This window comes from Oncorhynchus clarkii, chromosome 25 (assembly GCF_045791955.1).
Source record: "Oncorhynchus clarkii lewisi isolate Uvic-CL-2024 chromosome 25, UVic_Ocla_1.0, whole genome shotgun sequence".
In the NCBI taxonomy this organism is placed as follows: domain Eukaryota; kingdom Metazoa; phylum Chordata; class Actinopteri; order Salmoniformes; family Salmonidae; genus Oncorhynchus; species Oncorhynchus clarkii.
In genome coordinates this window covers 18,942,071-18,963,834 of record NC_092171.1, presented here as the reverse complement: position 1 = coordinate 18,963,834, position 21,764 = coordinate 18,942,071, and the positions used below count along the sequence as shown (strand labels likewise).

Here is a 21,764-nt window from a genome sequence, read left to right as displayed (position 1 = left end):
TTTCACATACACTACTATCACCAACAATGTCCATGGAGGAATTGCAAGATCTCAAGCAAAGCATTTTTAAAGGATATACTTATTTCAATACACAAGTTTGGACATTGGACAGCCAGTGAAACTGTCAATCTATGTCTAACCAGCGAGCATAATGTTCAAACATAATGTTTCAAAATCCTGTGAATGGGGCAAAAATAACTTGTCATTTCTGATAATGTGGTACATACAATATCTTCTGACATACAATGAATGGATGGAAGAAGGAATGAATTAATTAACTCATCTATTTTTCTGTTTATTTTATGATTATTAGACACCATTTTTAGTAAATCAAATACCTTCAAGATTGCATTTACAGTACATTGTACATTACTTCAAGTGGCACCTCAAGTGAAGACTAAATTACACACTTAATAAATCCCCTTTATTATCAGAACAGTTGATGCTCAAAATCAAAGTTGGAATATGTTCAGACAGTACAGATCTCTCATATTGTATATTACTTCAAGTGGTGGTTGTGGTTGTCAGAGTCTGTTCAATCGTGAGATACAATGTCGCAACATTGTAACATTAATTCGAAAGTTGGATTCCTATAAATGTTTTTCTCCCGAAAGGGATTCGGATTTGGTAGGCTTGTACTTATAGTACGATCTATATTATATGATATCATTGGTCAGAAACGTCTTGGTCTGACGTCCGGACACAACAAATACACGTGTCAGTAAACCAAGATAATGAAGCAGTAGGCTAGTACTTTAACGTTACATTGTCCGACACACCAAAACGTATTGTAGGCCTATGCATCACTTCTTTCACATGTTATCGACACCTAGGGGTAGGCTATAATAGGCTTATTACGCATCAGCAAGACTAGTCAAGACTCCTAAGAAGAAATGTCAAAGGCGATGATAGGCTTTTATAGCGAATAGGTTTGAAAAGTCTCATGCTTCGGAACGCATCTGCAAAAAATATGAGCTGCATCGGTAACATCTTAGAACAGTTATTTATTGACAGAAGAATATAGGCAACAGTTTACATCTACATCGTATCTCAACCCTAACGAACCATAATGAAGCTTCTGGCTATTACCACATCAGAAAAACCCAGCCTGTGGATATTCGGATATGGCTCCTTAGTCTGGAAACCAGACTTCAAATACAAGAGGAGCAAAGTCGGTTATATTGAAGGATATAGTCGACGCTTTTGGCATGGGGACAATTTCCATCGAGGAGACAAAGACGTGGTAAGCCTTTTCCTTCAGAAATGCAATTCATGTATTTGCTGCTGCTGTAGATTGACAAAATATGATCTTATCTCAGATCAAACTGTGGTGCTTCAGAAAGTGGGAAGTCCAATGAAAAGTAAAATAAAAAAGTTTGATTTGTAAGTCAAACATTTTGGATATGGAAATGTCAGTGTAGTCTAACTGGAAATGAAATGGTTAAAAATGCTGACTGTGCATTTATCCTCATCCTGTCCTCAGCCAGGTAGAGTGGTAACTTTGGTGGAAGATCAAGATGTGAGTGGCCTTATTTCAAAACAACCCACAACACACCTACAGCCCACATTTGATTTGATCCTGTCTACCACGGATAAGTCCTGTACTGTATGTTGCAAAATATATTGACACTGGCATAGTCCATCATGTTGATAAACAGAACTTGAAGTTGAAATCCTGTCCCAGTCTAACATCCACCTCTTTTTCTCGCTGCAGGCTTGCACTTGGGGGGTAGCCTACGAGGTCACTGACTCCCAGATGGAGGAGTCTCTGCAGTACCTGAATGTGAGAGAGGCTGTGCTGGGGGGCTACGTCACCAAGATGGTGGAGTTCACTCCCAGAGAGAAGTACCAAGGGTCCCTGCTCGCCCTGGTCTACATTGCCACCTCTGACAACCCCATATACCTCGGGCCTGCCACTCCCACAGAGATAGCTGCTCAGATTACCATCTGCAGAGGCAACACGGGCCACAACATAGAGTACCTCCTCCGCCTGGCTGAGTTCATGAGGCTGTACTGTCCCGAGGTAGAGGACGACCATCTCTTCTCCATAGAGGCAGCCGCCCTGGCACTGGTCATCTGAACTACCAGGGCCAGGGATACTCACATCTGACCACCGGTACGACACTCAATCCTTACGACGCTCGCTATGTAACTTGCTAATGTGAACAACGTGAAGACAATGACAATGTGAATACACTGACAATGTGAAGACAGTGAGAGTCACTCCACCTCATAAAAAGGGTCAACATGTCATGATCACTGTTTTTGTTGTCCATTGTCAGTAAACGCCCATGATATTGACATTTTTCAAGCTGAAAGGGCAATGAGATTAGAATCAAGGTGCAGTATGCTTCTCTACAAGGTGTGTAAACACTCTAACTGTCCAATAAATATATTTCATATATGGTATCAGATGAATAAATAATATTTTTGTTGTGTTTATGAAGGTCCTTGGTAACATTAGAATACGAAAAAGTCATTATATAAAATAACAAAATAGCATTTTAATTCGTTTGTTAGGGTAGGCTATCTGTTGCCTCATGCTCAAGTGTGGCGCTCATGAAACAGTGGTTATTTATGCAATAAGGCCCGAGTGGTTGTGGTATATGGCCAATATACCATGCCTAAGGGCTGTTCTTAAGGCCTGGATACAGTCCTTAGCTGTGTTATATTGGCCATATACCACAAACCACCGAGGTGCCTTATTGCTATTATAAACTGGTTACCAATGTAATTAGAACAGTAAAAATAAATGTTTTGTCAGACCCGTGGTATACGGTCTGATATACCACGGCTGTCAGCCAATCAGCATTCAGGGCTCAAACCACCCAGTTTACAATTTGAAATAGAGTGCATCTCTTAAATTTTAAGTGTTATTTGGCATTGGAAACCTCATAATGTGCTCTTACCTGCATGTGACGCTGTAGGAGGATTTGAGGTTTTGTGGCCTTCTTGTTTATAATTTACTCTGTGTTGAGCTTGTGTGCTAGCTCGTGCTCCTTCTAGCGTTAGCACTACCGTTAGCATTTTGCATTGGAATGCATGACATTTTAAATCAAATCACATTTTATTTGTCACATACACGTGTTTAGTGGATGTTACTGTGGGTGTAGCAAAATGCTTGTGTTTCTAGATCCAACAGTGCAGTAATATCTAACAAGTAATATCTAACAATTCACAATACACACAATACACACACATGTAAAGTAAAGGAATTAAGAATATATAAATATTTGGACGAGCCATAGCCATTTGGACGTGTCATAGACTAAGATACAGTAGAATTGCATAGAATACAGTATATACATCTGAGATGAGTAATGCAAAACATTATTAAAGTGACTAGAGTTCCATTATTAAAGTGGCCAGTGATTTCAAGTCTATGAATATAGGGCATGAATATACATACATAGGCTATTTAGCAGCTTGATGGCCTTGAGATAGAAGCTGTTTTTCAGTCTCTCGGTGCCAGCTTTGATGTACCTCTACTGACCTCGCTTTCTGGATGATAGTGGGGTGAACATGCAGTGGCTCGGGTGGTTGTTGTCCTTGATGATCTGTTTGGCCTTTCTGTGACATCGGGTGCTGTAGGTGTCCTGGAAGGTAGGTAGTTTGCCCACGGTGATGTGTTGGGCAGACCACACCATCCTCTGCAGAGCCCTGTGGTTGCGGGCGGTGCAGTTGCCGTACCAGGCAGTGATACATCCCGACAGGATGCTCTCAATTGTGCATCTGTAAAATGTGTGAGGGTTTTAGGTGCCAAGCCAAATTTCTTCAGCCTCCCAAAGTTGAAGAGGCGCTGTTGCGCCTTCTTCACCGCACTGTCTGTGTGGGTGGACCATTTCAATTTGTCAGTGATGTGTACGCCGAGGAACTTGAAGCTTTCCACCTTCTCCACTGCGGTCCCATCGATGTGGATAGGGGGGTGCTCCCTCTGCTGTTTCCTGAAGAATGACTGTTAGTGATTAGCCATTTAATACCATTGCTCATTTATGGTGCTAGGCTATTTTCTATTCAACACACAGTACCAGTCAAAAGTTTGGACACACCTACTCATTCTAGGGTTTTTCTGTATTTTTACTATTTTCTAGATTGTCAAATAATAGTGAAGACATCAACACTTTGAAATAACACATATGGAATCATGTAGTAACCTAAAAAGTGTTAAGCAAATCAAAATATATTTTATATTTGAGATTCTTCAAAGTAGCCACCCTTTGCCTTGATGACAGCTTTGCACACACTGGCATTCTATCAACCAGCTTCATGAGGTAGTCACCTGGAATGCATTTCAATTAACAGGTGATCCTTGTTAAAGGTTAATTTGTGGAAATGTTTTCCTTCATAATGCGTTTGATCCAGTCAGTTGGGTTATGACAAGGTAGGGGTGGTATACAGAAGATAGCCCTATTTGATAAAATACCAAGTCCATATTATGGCAAGAACAGCTCATATAAGCAAAGAGAAATGATTGTCCATCATTACTTTAAGACATGAAGATCAGTCAATATGGAAAATTTCAAGATCTTTTACACCTGCATTGCTTGCTGTTTGGGGTTTTAGGCTGGGTTTCTGTACAGCACTTTGAGATATCAGCTGATGTACGAAGGGCTATATAAATACATTTGATTTGATTTGACTTTAAAGTTTCTTTCGAGCGCAATCACAAAAACCATCAAGCGCTATGATGAAACTAGCTCTCATGAGGACCGCCACAGGAAAGGAAGACCCAGAGTTACCTCTGCTGCAGAGGATAAGTTCATTAGAGTTACCAGCCTCAGAATTTGCAGCCCAAATAAATGCTTCACAGAGTTCAAGTAACAGACACATCTCAACATCAGCTGTTCAGAGGAGACTATATGAATCAGGCATTCATGGTCAAATTGCTGCAAAGAAACCACTACTAAAGGACATCAATAATAAGAAGAGACTTCCTTGGGCCAAGAAACAAGAGCAATGGACTTTAGACCGGTGGAAATTTGTCCTTTGGTCTGGAGTCCAAATTGGAGATTTTTGTTTCCAACCTCTGTGCCTTTGTGAAACGCGGTGTGGGTGAACGGATGTTTAGTCCATTCACACCGTGAAGCATGGAGAAGGAGGTGTGATGGTGTGGGGGTGATTTTCTGGTGACACTGTCAGTGATTTATTTAGAATTCAAGGCACACTTAATAAACATGGCTTAATAAACACAGCATTCTGCAGCATTACGCCATCCCATCTGGATTGCGCTTCGTGGGACTATCATTTGTTTTTCAACAGGACAATGACCCAAAAACACCTTCAGGCTTTGTATGGGCTATTTGACGAAGAATGAGAGTGATGGAGTGCTGCATCAGATTACCTAGCCTTAATCACCCGACCTCAACCCGATTGAGATGGTTTGGGATGAGTTGAACCGCAGAGTGAAGGAAACGCAGACAACAAGTGCTCAGTATATGTGGGAACTCCTTCAAGAACGTTGGAAAAGAATTCCAAGATAAGCTGGTTGAGAGAATGCCAAGAATGTGCAAAGTTGTCATCAAGGCAAAGGGTGGCTACTTTGAAGAATCTCAAATATAAAATATATTTTGATTTGTTTAACACTTTTTTGGTTACTACATGATTCCATATGCTATTTCATAGTTTTGACAAATAAAGAAAAACCATTGAATGAATAGGGGTTTCCAAACTTTTGACTGGTACTGTATATCACTCATGCTCATTGTAATTATATACATGTATACATTTCAACATTACTGTAATGTCTATTTGAGCACATTTGCCTGAATTTTATGTACAGTATACAAGTCTAATAAGCTGTTTAGTCTATTGCCATGTGACTAGGCCTGATACCTCCTGTAGTGTATAGCCCTTTCTGTTATATACTTACCTGTGCTAGCTTATATAGCCATGTCATTCATATTTAAAAAAAAATATCCTCTTTCCTTTCTGGACCACATAGTTAATGTCAGTTCTCACTGGACATGATTCTCAGTTATCTGAACTGTGAGTGGTCAGATGTGTGTGTGAATGTGGACATCTTCTTCCATTAAATTCACCTTAACCTGGATATCCACCTCATCCTTGTACTGACCAGACATTCTGTAGTGATTGCTCCCGGCCTTAATAAGCCAGCACCTAAGATTTCTTATTACATTCATGGTCCTTCGATTCATTACAACCCTACCCTTATTTTTCAGTTCACCTATTTTTAGTTTAGGTGACAAAGTAAGCAATGTACAGTATAGTTTAGAGAATCATTGTACCATCTAAGCTACTGTGAAATATCTTTTCATTAACCAACAATATTGTATTTTCAGCTGTTTGAAGCTGGTGTCCAAAACCTAAAGTACAAGACGCAAAAACTCAACTTAAGATCGGGAAGCATAGAAATTGCGCACATAGAAAAGATCTACCGCTTCTTAGACTTTCTTTCAAGGAGAATGACATATCTATAATGAATGTGAATCTATGTGAATTTGGTTGGGTCACCCAAAAAGCTACATATTGCAGCTTTAATGTATACTTTGATTACAAAGCAGATAACGTTACTCCTAGGGCTTCCTACTATGAAGACAGAGGCTGGCTGATTGAAGAAAATATGAATAAAAAGCAGAATATTTAACCATTACCTGTTTCTGGTCTGACTTTAAAAACGGGTTTTGTTATAGATGAGTCATGCAAATACTTACCCTGTGTGGAAATAAGATTATTGCATTGCTCAATGCATTGTATATACTATATCCTTTCTATTTCTATATGAAGTCTATTTACCTTTGTTGTTGATGGAGCAGGGATTTTTAATGCTTTTGCTTTTTTAATCAACTGAACTAAATAGCATTTAACTTGAATTCTTACCAAGACACCCTGGTTCTTTCCAATTCAGTATGAGTATGTGATTGTGTCTCACGTGTTTCATTCTAATGGTAAAGGCTGCTTATTCAAAATCTATTCCAACTATGTAGATCATGTGCTGTTAAAGGATAGTGGGTTGGGTTAGAAATAATCAATTTTTCTCTCCTGATTTTCAATATATAAAGACACCCCAATGCCTAAAGGTTTATGAATTCCTCAAGAGTATGTTTCCTGGTCATGTGCCAAAGCTCATAAACTTTTTTTACCCTAGCACACTTTTATATAACTTGGCCATATGCAGATATACAAGTAGTTGTCAATGGTCTAGACCAGGGCTCTCCAACCCTGTTCCTGGAGAGCTACCGCCCTGTAGGTTTTCGCTCCAACCGTGATGCAGTGCACCTGATTCTAATAATTAGCTAATTGATAAGGTGAATCAGGTTAGTTACAATTGGGGTTGGATTGAAAACCTACAGGAGGGGGGCACTCCAGGGACAGGCTTGGAGAGCCCTGGTCTTGACCATTCTGTAGGAAAGGAGAGAAATGTGAGGTATTCTTTATTTCTATTATTCCAGGAAATAGTCAGCTCACAGGTCCATTAGAGTGCCTTTGGACTTCATTCAATCAAACCCACAATGCACAACAAAGTCAAACTGCATGGAGGAAAAGCACGTTTTCACAAAAAAAATCTATATTAGTTTCATCCACTGAACATGTTCTGTCAGTCACATATTGTTGTCATTTTTGGTACAGAAACCATGTATTTTCTTATGTGAATGCACATCCTGACAGTCCTGCAGTGCAGGTTTAATGGAGTTCCAGCTTAGATCACTCTGTCTTGTGACCTGAACCATTAACTTCAACAGCATACTCAAGGTTATGTAATAGGTTAAATGTAGGTGTCGTACTGTAGGTCCATTAATCAGCCGTTAAATAGATGCCCAGAGTACCGGGGTTGGCAGGAATACTAAGATCTACATGGCACACTAACCAGTCTTGTACAGTATGTAAACACGGTCTTAAAGCGACGAAAAACAACGACAAGGCATCCCTGCCACTTGTTTTGGTGAACAGCTGAGAGATGGGGCTCAGACAGCACTCCAGATGCAAGGACTGAGAGTGATGTCCACATGCCACATGAAGATATTGTTTGTTAAAAGTCTTGTTGAACAACAGAGTAATATAATAGGGTAAGCGCATGAGAGATTTATAAGTTACAGTATATTCTTCAAGAATCAGTGTGTATATCAAGAATTGTAAAGACCACTGTACAGATTCCCAGATCACAGACTGTAGCTTTAACATTTGGAGCACAGCATTACAGTTACCAAAACAGACCTGCCCTTTTTCATATGCTCTAGCATTGTGAGGTGTCAGTGGCTACCAGGGTGCTATACAAATACACACCATGACGGCAGTGTTAGTCAGTACATTCTGTTCTTGGGAGAGCCACTACACTCACTCGAGAAGTGCTGTCTGTGTGTTGAAAGTGAGACACAGGTGGTAGATGAGTTCCCTTTCCCTGCATGTTCAGTTTGATCATGTTGTGAGAACACGTGCACACCCAACAAAGAGAGGTCTCGGCAGAACATATACATTTTGGGCTGAGCGCCTTCAGTGGCACTCTGGTCCAGATTCCAAGAAAGCCCTCTCTAACTGGGTGAAAGGTTAGAGCCGTAAAAAATGTGCTCTCTTCTAGGAAAGGCAAAGGCAGTTAAGATAGTATAAATGGAATTATAAACTGGGAATTATAAACTGGGTGGTTCGAGCGCTGAATGCTGATTGGCTTACAGACGTGATATATCAGACCGTATACCACGGGTATGACAAAACATAAATTTTTACTGCTCTAATTACATTGGTAACCAGTTTATAATAGCAATAAGGCACCTCTGTGGTACATGGCCAATATACCACGGCTAAGGACTGTATCCAGGCACTCCACATTGCGTTGTGCATAAGAACATCCCTTAGCCGTGTTATATTGGCCATACACCACACCCCCTTGGACATTATTGCTTAAGTATAGGCCTGTATGAAGAATTGGACGAATGGAAATTCAGTCAGCAGCAGCGTCTGATAAGAACCTTATGTGACTGGACCCCTCTGCGTACCAATAGGCCTACACACTTCAAAACAGAGGCCAACAGCGTATTCATATCAGAGTATGAAATCCTCTGCACTATTTGCAATCATAAGGCATATCTATCAGATGACTCAGGAAACAACAAAGCATGACATGAAAACCATATGGGCTCCATTTACTAAGTGCAAAATGCAGTCGAGTTGACTCATAAATCCCCACCATAGTTCTTAACTGTTTTGAAAATATCCTCTGTAGTCAAAACACTTCAATTGGCTTTGGAAATAAAATAACCAGTTTGAAAACCTGGATGTATGTGATACTTCCATGTTGCTATTGTAAAATATAATGTGTCCTCAATAACCTACTTGTGTACTCAATAACCTACTCACGTTTTACTAATATGCAGTGGTGAAAAGATTATTGTCATACTTGAGTAAAAGTATAGATACTTTAATAATAGAAAGTTACTCAAGTAAAAGTGAAAGTTACCCAGCAAAATACTACTTATGTAGGCCTCCTGAGTGGCGCAGTGGTCTAAGGCATTGCATCACAGTGCTAGCTATGCCACTAGAGATTCTGGGTTTGAGTCCAGGCTCTGTTGTAGCCTTCCACGACCGGGTGACCCATGGGGTGATGCACAATTGGCCCAGCGTTGTCCGGGGTAGTAGAGGGTTTGGCTGGCAGCGATGTCCTTGTCCCATCGTGCACTAGAAACTAGTGCATAAGCCAGGCACAGTGCACGCTGACACAGTAGCCAAGTGTCTCGTGTTTCCTCCGACACATTTGTGCGGCTGGGTTAAGTGGGCATTGTGTCAAGAAGCAGTGCGGCTTGGTTGGGTTGTGTTTTGGAGGACGCATGGCTCTTGACCTTTGCCTCTCCCGAGTCCGTAATGGGACTGGCAGCAATGAGACAAGACTGTAACTACCAATTGGATACCACAAAAAAGGGGTAAGAAAAAATAAAATAAATTATTAAAATACTTCTTGAGTAAAAGTCTAAAAGTATTTAGTTCTAAATATACTTAAGTATCAAAAGTAAAAGTATAAATCATTTCAAATTCCTTATATTAAGCAAAGCAGATGGCACCATTTTCTTGTTTTTAAAATGTATGGATAGCCAGAGGCCCACTCCAATATTCAGACATAATTTACAAACAATGCATGTGTGTTTAGTGAGTCTGCCAGATCAGAAGCAGTAGGGATGACCACATATTATCTTGATAAGTGCATGAATTTGACCATTTTCCTGTCCTGCTAAGCATTCAAATTGTACTTTTGGGTGTAAAGGTAAATGTAAGGAGTAAAAAGTACATGACTTTCTTTAGGAATGTAGTGAAGTAAAAGTAAAAGTTGTCAAAAATATAAATAGTAAAGTAAAGTACAGATACCCCAAAAAAACTACTTAAGTAATACTTCAAAGTTTTTCTACTTCAGTACTTTACAACACTGCTAAATGTATCTACTAAAGGCAATATAAACGCACTACACTAAAATATGAGAGTTTTTTTCTAGTATTTAGTACCTTTATGCATCTGTTCTAAAGTCAAAACAGGACACTAAAAGGGCTAGTACAACAGGAATACAGTACAACATGAATGTGTACATTCTCATGGACAGTAAACAGAGAGCAATTGCTCTGTTAGATCACTGATGAATCTTTACATGATGACCAGTTGGTTTTCCAGAATTGATTGAGCTGTCACGCTAACAGCTCTTAGAAGACCTGATAATAAGGGATTACCAATCGATAGAGCTCTTACAAAACCTCCATGAGGGTTACTTGGCGGGGTAAAGGAGTGAAAACATGACCCAGGGGTCACTCAATTAGAGCATAGGGATCAGGCACAGGCCATGTCACCATCCCTGACCATCTCCATTACATAACCACATGGTCAAAGCTCACTGTAAGTGGTCATTTAAGACAAAGTGAAAACCTAATCAAATAAAATAAAAAAATAATTGTTTAATGAGGGGCGGACATTTCTAGTTCTGAAATCCCTTTTTTTGTCTAGCTTGATGTTCAATTGTTTCCCCTCTCACACCCAATGACTCCTGTTTTCCATTTTATGGTCATCTGACGTAGACAAATATGTCACACGTGCTCTGACCTGCGTGTGCATTGATTACAAAGAGTGTGCATTAAAAATGCTGAGGAGGAACAAAGAGCGAGGTCACACATACTGACGATAAAAACAGTCTGTTGGGTTCATTGTCTCTCAACAAGCAGGATGGGAGGCACGCTCCAGAAACATTGTTCCTTGCCAATCATCCCCTCTCCAACCACCTGCATGCAAATGTGTACTCTGGCTGAACCCTGACCCTTGACCTTCTGTGGTCAGCAGGATATTGAAGGTCACCCTGAGAGTGCTTTAAAGAGAAAGTGATTAGGGCACTAATAGAGTCTGGGCACTTAAGAGCTACTGGTCCCCAATACTGGGGTAACCCCAAACCCCAAGGTCCAGACTAGTGTCCACTGAGGATCAACTGACCACACCACAGCCTGGTTCCACAGGATATGGGAGAGAAAAAAACACTAATCTAACACTTACAATGATGGCTAATGGGTTGGCAGAAAATCTGCACCATATCAAAGCTAATGTGTTCATTCTTACTGAAAAGCTATATCAATCTTTTAGCTAACAGTACACAACATGCCCAAGCACACCAGAAAAAAGTCCAGCTCTCCTTTGTAACAGGCCTACGTGTTGTTGTTGATGGTTGATGCCTGATTGATGCCTGATTCTGCAAACAGAAACAAAAACCTAATAACAATCATCCATCATCACATGATAAAACCCAAACTTCAATCAATCCCATCCATCACACCTTCATACAGAGCACAGCACAACCTCTGGCTGTTATAATCCAATCTGTGGGGACCAGGGCTCTGGGGGCTGGGGCCTGTACCAGGAATGACCTGATTAGCCTACCAGCCAGAGAGCCTCCCCTGCTTCATTATCCCGACCCACCTCTGTGGAATGGCACTTTTACTGCTCTTAATTTCATTTCCCTAATCAAATTTTCACTCCGGGGCACCATGATCACCGCGTCTGGTTGGGGGTGTAAATAGCATTGTGAGATCATCTCTGGGAGGCCTTCTAGCTTTCACTGATAGATGGGGGGGGGGGGTCAAATCAATGTGTAGTAATCGAACAATCTGTGAGTGAGGGCTGATTGTGTGTTGGTAAACATTACAAAGACTACTGGACCATTTGGTACTCACTGAGTGATGCCCTATCATCAATATTGCACAATGTTGGTTGTCAACACAAAGAAAACCACAGAGTGCTGACATGGAAAAAGTTTGAGTCTGCTTTTCCATACCACAGCTGATTTGAGAGTTGTAATGGTAGACATTGGAAAATGTAGCACACACACACATATACTGTACATTCATGTTACACACACACATCACAAATGCTGCTACTAGACTCTTATAATTATTGCTAAACACTGCACAATTTAAACAATCGCCCCGCAAAACGTGTAAATATTGGACTATAAATTGTGGCTTCCTGTACTATACTTATGCTAAAATGTTTATTCTATTCTACTGAGCCATTTACTTTATGTTCATATTGTCATCTTTTAGAAATTATTTTCGTTGTTGCATTGTCGAGAAGGAAGCTGCAAGTAAGCATTTCGTTGGAAGGTGTATACCATGTGTATCCTGTACATACTGTATGACTATTAAAACTTGAAACTGGGGGAGGATGAGCTAACAGCGCCCCCTGTTGGCTGTGTGATATACGAGAGAGGCATGAATAAGAGAAAAGAGGATGGAAAAAGAAGAAGAAGAGAGGTTGACATAGTACGTTGTCAGAATACATCGAAGAGAGGGCAGATTATGGGTGACCTTTCCTGAAAGTCAAGAACATTCTATCTCCATTCTGACATTCCTGGGTACCAACCCTTTGAGGACCACTGCCCACTTCGAATCCCACAGCAGAACTGAACGCTGGGAGAGGAAATAGTATTACCTTCAGTGGTCTTTCTGGCCACATACAAGGTCTGGAACATTTCCCCTTTCAAGGGCCATCTCAAACTTGGAGAAATGCAACATACATTGTACTTCTACGTAATATTTACAAGCAATAAGTAACATGTAATAACTCATATCCATGTGGGTTTGACTTCCCTTGAATTATGTTCACCAAAGGGCAAAGATTCTTGGTATAGATAGAGATGTCCCTGACATATGCACACTGTAAACACTTATGTACAAAACTTACTTAGCAAATATCAAAAGGCCCTGGAAGTTTCCTGCCATTTTCTCTCAAAGAACAGGAAGCAGAGCCTAGTTTTCCCACAGACCAGCAGAGGTTGGATCTCAATGCCATTCCACAGCGGTTCTATGTTGTACTTACAGAGGACAACAAAGGAGAAGCTAATCTATTGTGAGAGGGACTCTGCCGGGGTTTCTTGACCTCCTAATTACAGGTAAGGAACACAAAAGCCCTTTAACTGTAACTATGTCTGCAGATTGTTTCATTCATACCATGGGTTCAGTTCTTCAACAGCACATGTTATATTTATCTAGCATGAAGCCTCACATCATTGGAAGCATAGAACGTCAAACCACTGCAATTTGCAAGTGGTGTGGTTAGACAGTAGATTTGATATTGGCCAGAATTCCTCTAATGCAAAAAAAAGGATAGGCCAGGAAATGTAGCTTATTGTCAGCTAGGCATAGGCAAGGCACATCAGACTATTAATGGAGTTTCTTAGATTTAAACCAGGCTCATCTTTGCAGAGATTTAATGTTGGAACATTTCTGCACTTCACCAGTCATGGCAGTTTATTCCTCCATAGCCGACAGCATTTCCATAGTAATTCTGAATTTTTAAGCTAATTTCCTGCAATTCTACACATATTGCATAGGTACATAGAGGGAAGGGGAAGACTGAAGACATCCCCCTGCCACCAGGGTCCCTCTCCTCTCCAGAGCTGACAGGCAGGCAGTCAGGGGTGGGATAGGGGATTCCTGGGGGATCCCAGAGAGCTGGACATCTGACCCACTGGGAGACAGGGATAAAACCAAACAATCTGGATTTCCCAACATAGGAAAAATCTAATGGAATTACATGGTCAGGCATGCATGTTAGGGAACATGCATGATGGGGACAAATGCTGTGGTGATGACACCATAGTACCCTCCAAGCTCGTCATCAAGCTCGAGACGCTGGGTCTCGACCCCGCCCTGTGCAACTGGGTACTGGACTTCCTGACGGGCCGCCCCCAGGTGGTGAGGGTAGGCAACAACATCTCCTCCCCGCTGATCCTCAACACTGGGGCCCCACAAGGGTGCGTTCTGAGCCCTCTCCTGTACTCCCTGTTCACCCACGACTGCGTGGCCATGCACGCCTCCAACTCAATCATCAAGTTTGCGGACGACACAACAGTGGTAGGCTTGATTACCAACAACGACGAGACGGCCTACAGGGAGGAGGTGAGGGCCCTCGGAGTGTGGTGTCAGGAAAATAACCTCACACTCAACGTCAACAAAACTAAGGAGATGATTGTGGACTTCAGGAAACAGCAGAGGGAACACCCCCCTATCCACATCGATGGAACAGTAGTGGAGAGGGTAGCAAGTTTTAAGTTCCTCGGCATACACATCACAGACAAACTGAATTGGTCCACTCACACAGACAGCATTGTGAAGAAGGCGCAGCAGCGCCTCTTCAACCTCAGGAGGCTGAAGAAATTTGGCTTGTCACCAAAAGCACTCACAAACTTCTACAGATGCACAATCGAGAGCATCCTGGCGGGCTGTATCACCGCCTGGTACGGCAACTGCTCCGCCCTCAACCGTAAGGCTCTCCAGAGGGTAGTGAGGTCTGCACAACGCATCACCGGGGGCAAACTACCTGCCCTCCAGGTCACCTACACCACCCGATGTCACAGGAAGGCCATAAAGATCATCAAGGACATCAACCACCCGAGCCACTGCCTGTTCACCCCGCTATCATCCAGAAGGCGAGGTCAGTACAGGTGCATCAAAGCTGGGACCGAGAGACTGAAAAACAGCTTCTATCTCAAGGCCATCAGACTGTTAAACAGCCACCACTAACATTGAGTGGCTGCTGCCAACACACTGACACTGACTCAACTCCAGCCACTTTAATAATGGGAATTGATGGGAAATGATGTAAATATATCACTAGCCACTTTAAACAATGCTACCTTATATAATGTTACTTACCCTACATTATTCATCTCATATGCATACGTATATACTGTACTCTATATCATCGACTGTATCCTTATGTAATACATGTATCACTAGCCACTTTAACTATGCCACTTTGTTTACATACTCATCTCATATGTATATACTGTACTCGATACCATCTACTGTATCTTGCCTATGCTGCTCTGTACCATCACTCATTCATATATCCTTATGTACATATTCTTTATCCCCTTACACTGTGTACAAGACAGTAGTTTTGGAATTGTTAGTTAGATTACTTGTTGGTTATTACTGCATTGTCGGAACTAGAAGCACAAGCATTTCGCTACACTCGCATTAACATCTGCTAACCATGTGTATGTGACAAATAAAATTTGATTTGATTTGATTTGACAGGTAAGGACTATAGGTGCTTACATGTATGAAACTGGTTCCTTCCTTGGTGTTGTTGCAAGAACTACATTACATTTCACAATGGGCTTTACCACACAAAATCAGCTGACAAGCGCAACACCATTTAATATGACTAGTGCAGCAGACAGACACTGTTAGACTTGTGGTCGTAGAGGTGCTGACAGACAGAGGGAAGAGATTCAACTTCCCTCAGATAAGAGAGGATTGCTCCAGCAGATCCAGCTGACTCATGGGCCCAGAGTCTGACAGGAGAGACGCTCTAGAGTGTCATGTTCTAGGATATGCTAGGCTTGAGCTGGGAGACGCACCCACAAGGGGAACCAGCCCCCAGGACCCACTGAGCAAGACACTCCTCCACTCCCAAAGTGCTGACAGAGGATTGACAATGTTGCGGTCCAGAGATACTTTATGCCTACTGTGGTTTTGTTTCGTTTGTTCAGATACAGTTTATTCTGTACAGTATAATATGATGGATGAGTTGTTTTTCATGATCCCTCACTAAGCATATCAAATCAAATCAAATCTTATTTGTCACATACACATGGTTAGCAGATGTTAATGCGAGTGTAGCGAACTGCTTGTAGATATATTAAGCAAGTGATCCAATATATTCCCATCTGAAACCTAACTCCACCAGCCTTAATACATTAAGGATGAAGCTACCTTTGATATGGACCGAGCATGTAGGCAAATGAGGCATTCATTTACCAACCTCCTAAATCTCCTATGGCCATCCAGCAGGCAGAGTGATGAACATTAACCTTACTATTCGTTTTTTGACTGTTTTTTTGGATTAGGGGATTGTATTTGGGGACAGACCCCTGTGGCTTTCTCTTGAGGGCAAAGTGGGATTAGGGGACCCCCCTCCTCTTGGACCCCTGCCAAGGCTTAATGGAGATACACACAAGCTCGGGTGACCCCCAAATCAACACTTGGACTTTACTTAAACTGGGCCAACAAACAAGGAGGAATCATACTCTAGTGTGTGGGATTTACTATGAATAATTTCTGCCATCTCTGCTATTACTGGCGACATGTGAAGAATGTGAGCAACAGGGGAGATTCACAAAGGTCTTAATTCCCATGAATCAGTCCCGTTGTTGAAGGAGCCAGGGAGGTGACCTGAGAAAGGGCTGTATCCTGTCTCCAGTGAGAGTGCAGAGGCAGACTAAGCCACTCTGGCACTGACAACATCTGGTACCTCTCTGCCTAACCATACACAGGATGTAATGGGCCTGAGTAACATACCGATATAGGCCCTAACTGACAATTTAGTCTGGCTCTAAATATTCTGAACTAAATTTGAATTTTTGACTATTCAAGTGTAAAGTCTACCTTGGGTTTGGTCATGAAAAGTTCTGCCACGATCAAACACCCCTGGAGGAGTGCTATTGACTACGACACTCCTCCACTCACCCCCTCTAGTTAGAGAGACACAAGATGGATGCCACTGGACCCAAACGGAAAGAGGATTCGCAAAAACATCATTACAGGGGGTCCCAGAAAAAGCTGTAATGGTAACCTATCTCATTTGATGGAGGTGTGCTCTGCAAATACTCAACATAGCACAGGCTTGAAGGGAACAGTTGCTTTCACTGATAGATTATTCAGAATAATGTACCCCACATATTCAAAGAGCTTGTTTTCTACCCCATTTGACCCTATCTATGCCAGTGGCACGTTAATCTCCATTTTACGATATGTAATCTTTTAACACCTTTCTGACAGATATTCTATTGTGCTCCAATTCGGTCTAAGACGTGAACTTCCGTTACTGTGTTCACTCTTTAACAGATTGTAAAGAATTGGTTCAAATGTATTTAGGTTGGCTGACTGTTGTATATATTTTCTAAAGCTGCTTCACAGACCACAGCTTGGATAGCCCTGAGAATGGAGCCCTGTACACTACTGCACTGTAGACTCTGTTATGGTGACCTGCAGATATCCATTCAGAGACCATTACTAAGCAGATTACTTCTTCAAATCTGTGTCAGGACATAGTTCTCATGTCTGGTGATGCTGATACAGAGCTGTGGAATACTAATGATTTTTATTTCACGTTTATTTTGACAGGGAAGACATATTAAGACCTGGGTCTCTTTTCCAAATGTGCCCTATATAATACAATATAAAATACATATTAAACACAAAATATATACTGTATATATACATACATATAAGAATACAAAAGCACAGTCATGGTAAGCACAAATAATGCATCACATATCACCCAGAAAAACAGTTACATTCATCAATAAATATATCCCCAATCAATACTTTAAATTGCCACAACGGCACCAGAATAGAAAGATGAAATGTATTTTGAATTTTGTTCCAGCAACATGGTGCATTAAAACTAAAAGCAGATTTACCTAGCTTGGTGGAGATCCTAGGAACCTCAAGAGAACCAATCCTGTGAACGGGTTAGGCAACTCGGGTGTCTATACTTCAACAGCAAAGAGATCTACGGGTCTTTAGTGAAGTTCAGTCAACCTTTTGATACAGTATGCATTGATGAGTATCGGAGCTGCCGCCGGTAACAAAATGAAGGGCACTATGGTAGATGGCATCCAAAGGTTTATAAGAGCAGCAGCAGGCAGCTACATTTCCTGCTGCTTAGAGAAAGGCAAGATTTGTTTCTGTAGAAAAAGCCAACTTTAAATCTTAAATTCTTAACCAGCTCTTCTGTATGTTTTTTAAACATCAAATCCACATCAATTCACATGCCTAAGTATTTATATGCGGGAAAACTTCAATCTGAGAACCATCTAATTTTTTATTTTACCTTTATTTAATTAAGCACAAGTTTTAAATCAGCAAAGGATTCCTGCATAGCTATAAAACTGACTGTAGTTTTTACACAGCCAGATCAACAGTAGCATACATTCGCAGCAGTATCATCCACATATAGATTAAGTTAACCATTTAAACCACACAGGAGGAATACAGAAAAGGTCAGTACTGTGTATCAAAAACATGTTTACAGTGACTGAGGCGTGGGAACTATAAACACTAAGCAGCTCTACACTGTGCAGTACAATGAAGCCTAACTGTCAAATCATCCTGAAAACAGAGTGCTGCTGACCCCTACAGCACAGGTCAGTCAGTATATGCAGCAAATAGCAATAAATAAGTGTACTCCATTTATACAAAAACTATTCTTCGTCACCAACTTCATGCAAGCTATATAAATCACACTAAACTTGCAGGCAGGTCAAAAATGTTAAGAGCAGCTATTTCAGAAAAGGGAAATTGGAAATCCAATGATAACGGTCTGTTTCCTGTGTATGGCAGTGTTACCTTGGATGTGGGAATGAGCCCTGTCAATCACTGGTGGCAAAGTGCAGCATGGAGACTGGCTAACTGAGATTAGGAGACTGGTGATGCCATGAAGAGATGTTGTCCTGCTACGGAGGGGAATACAATCCCTATCACTCACACTGCAGGTGGGAGAAAGAGAGGGGGAGAGAGTGAGGAACAATGTCAAACAGGAAATAGAGAACTTACAACACAATGCTCCCAGAATTTCCTGCAGGCTTCAATAGATAAGGAAGTCCATCTAATTCTATATTTCCCCCCTAAATATATCCCTACTGTCCCAAGACACATATTGTGCTTTCTGCACAGTAGGCATATACTAGGACATTGTGGTGAAACAACTTCATAAATACATAACTGTGTCCCTCACAGACTGAAAAGCCATCGTAGAGATTCAATCAAATATGTGCATTAAAAATAAATCTTATTCATTAATCTTATTAATTTATCATCAAATGATGTGAATCAGGTAAATCAAAATACTAAGAAGTTGTAATTGTAGTCTTTCATCAAGAGAATGATTGCATACACAACCATGAGGGCTCTTACACATTTCTATCACCAGGCACAAGTGCAAGACCATGTAAACACCTGCAAGAGCTTGGGTTATGTGTACATGTGGTGCATGTATTTACGTTGTGTGCGTTTGCCTGGATCAAGTGATGAACAAACAGACCGTGAGAGTCACACACAGAGACCAGCATTTTGAAGTCTGTTTAATAATACTTTCCTGTGGCTATTTTGTCTCAAATTTCCAACGGCATAAGGATGAACTCAGTGGACCCCCAGCAGAGTAAGTACAAATGAAGTTCTGACTTGTAAAGGGACTGTTCGGCATTCTGGAATCTGCATGTATATGTTAAGAGACAAGTGTGAAGGCATTCGTGGAGGCTAACACAGGTGATTCTCTATGTATCTGTCAGACTAGCAAATCACAACAAAGACAATTCCACCACCGCAGTGGAACTTGGCACATGCTGCTGTAGCAGAGGATCCTGCGCCTGCATCTGACAGCTGTGCTGAGCAAAAAGCAACTGTCCAGCTGTTGACAGAGCCACAATGTCCACACAACTGAGCTATTTTTTTCAGTGGACAATCAGACCTGGGAGAGGAGAGGAACCACAAACAGGTCTGGAACAGAGGGAGCAGGCCACACAAACAGGGTTGGAGATGCCGAGATTATGTCTGACAGTAGAACAACACTGCCTTTTGCAGAGACGGGTGACAGGCACACATTATAGGACTACATGGCACAGTACACAGTCAAACTACAATTAATAAATCAGTTGACATTATTATCTGGTAACAGGACAGTATGCACATCGAGTCATGTGAGCACCTTTCCAGTAAACTTTGAAATTGCATTCACAGGTCACCTAAAAGGTGAAATATGTAGGCCTGGTTTAATAACTGTGGGATATCTGTTTAAAGATGCACTATGAGGAAATCGCTCCGGCATTACCTGGTTGCTATAATTCAAATAGTTCGCCTAATTTCAGTTTATGTGACAAAACAAGCAAGTATAGTGCAGAGAATAATTGTACAATATAAAGCGCTGTGAAATATATTGTCCATAACCAAAAATATTGTATTTTCAGCTGTTTGAAGCTGGTGTACAAAACCGAAAGTAAAAATGAAACTTAAGAATTGGAAGCATAGAAATAGCGCACATAGAACAGATCTACCACTTCTTAGACTTGCTTTCAATGAGAATGACATCTATAACTCACATTTCTATGTGAATCTGGTCAGATCACCCAAAAGGTTACATATTGCAGCTTTAAATGTTGTTGTTTTTATAGTTTGTTCTATTAGGACTTCAGCAACTAGAGCACAATGGATGTTGACCATAGAAATGTAAACAAACCATCTGTCCCAACAAACCATCAGTATCATAGGTTGTAGCTAGATGGAGTAGGCCTACAGCTCCATCTAGTTATCGCGTCAGGGACAACAGTTGTTGACAACTGTAGCATTTTAGCTAAACCTAACTCTTAATCTTTTCCTAACCTTAACCTCATTCTCCTAACATGCCACGTTAATTATAATATCCTAACCTGCTACGCTAATTCTCCTAACCTGGTATGTAAACAAACCATCAGTTCCTAACCTCCCTCTCCTAACCTGCTACATCACAGAGGAAGAGTTGAAGCGAGAGGCTCAACTCCGCCCACAATCTGCAATAAACAGACCAAGTGGGATTGTTTGTAAGGAGGTCTATGAGAGAGTGTCAATTTTGGTCAACACATTATGTTTTGGCTAATTTGCTAAGTGAGGCTTATTTGATCGAACAGAAGTTTTATAATGATTTGTAAACAACAGCTTTAGACAGTGAAATGCTTACTATGCTACAAATGTAGGCCTACTGATATAAGTGGACGCACGTGGCATTACGGCAACGATTTTATATTCGTGATGGGCATTCCGAGTCTTTTCGGAGAGCCGGCACATTTGGATCTGTTCAGGTAAAAGAGACGACTCATTTGGCTCCCAAATGGCTTTTTGTTCAAAATGTTTGATGATCGACCTAGAACCTGATAAAAATCCACATCTCTAATGTAAAGCCCAAAAGGTAGTCTACAATACCATTATGTCAGATTGTGAAACACGCCAAATTATTCGATGGCCTGCAAAATAATTATAATAATTGCACTGAAAAATCAGCGAGGACCTGATTGACACACTATCGCCACTATCACCCTCTTTAGATAATTATTTTGTCATTTATCTGCAGAAAAAAAGTTGTTTTGAGCTATAAAAAAAAGCAGCACTAGCAGTATGCAAATCAGGGAGCCAAATGACGTCTCTTTCACCGATGGGATTCGACTCCCGACGTTCACCGAAAAGATCAGTTGAAAAATAGCTGTTTTGTTCGCATCGCTATTTTATATTGGAGTTTGGTCTGCTGTTTACACG

The 21,764-nt window shown here is 41.1% G+C and overlaps 1 protein-coding gene across 3 annotated transcripts; it reads left to right on the top strand.

Annotated features, from left to right (window-relative positions):
- Positions 1-864: 864 nt before the first annotated feature.
- On the top strand, positions 865-2,400 carry LOC139383860 (glutathione-specific gamma-glutamylcyclotransferase 1-like). Of its 3 annotated transcripts, none has more exons than XM_071128441.1 (3): positions 865-1,243; positions 1,484-1,519; positions 1,715-2,400. In XM_071128441.1, the coding sequence occupies exons 1-3, from the start codon at positions 1,070-1,072 to the stop codon at positions 2,078-2,080; spliced, it is 576 nt and encodes a 191-aa protein (XP_070984542.1). In that variant the 5' UTR covers positions 865-1,069; the 3' UTR covers positions 2,081-2,400. The 3 variants fall into 3 exon arrangements, with proteins under 3 accessions (XP_070984542.1, XP_070984541.1, XP_070984543.1); XM_071128440.1 differs by having other exon boundaries at positions 1,484-1,606; XM_071128442.1 differs by lacking the exon at positions 1,484-1,519.
- Positions 2,401-21,764: the final 19,364 nt, after the last annotated feature.

Coding starts and splice junctions, on each gene's coding strand:
- LOC139383860 (XM_071128440.1), top strand. CDS start 1,070: ATGAAGCTTCTGGCTATTACCACATCAGAAAAACCCAGCCTGTGGATA. Junction 1,244..1,483: donor ATCGAGGAGACAAAGACGTG/GTAAGCCTTTTC, acceptor TCCTGTCCTCAG/CCAGGTAGAGTGGTAACTTT. Junction 1,607..1,714: donor CCACGGATAAGTCCTGTACT/GTATGTTGCAAA, acceptor TTCTCGCTGCAG/GCTTGCACTTGGGGGGTAGC.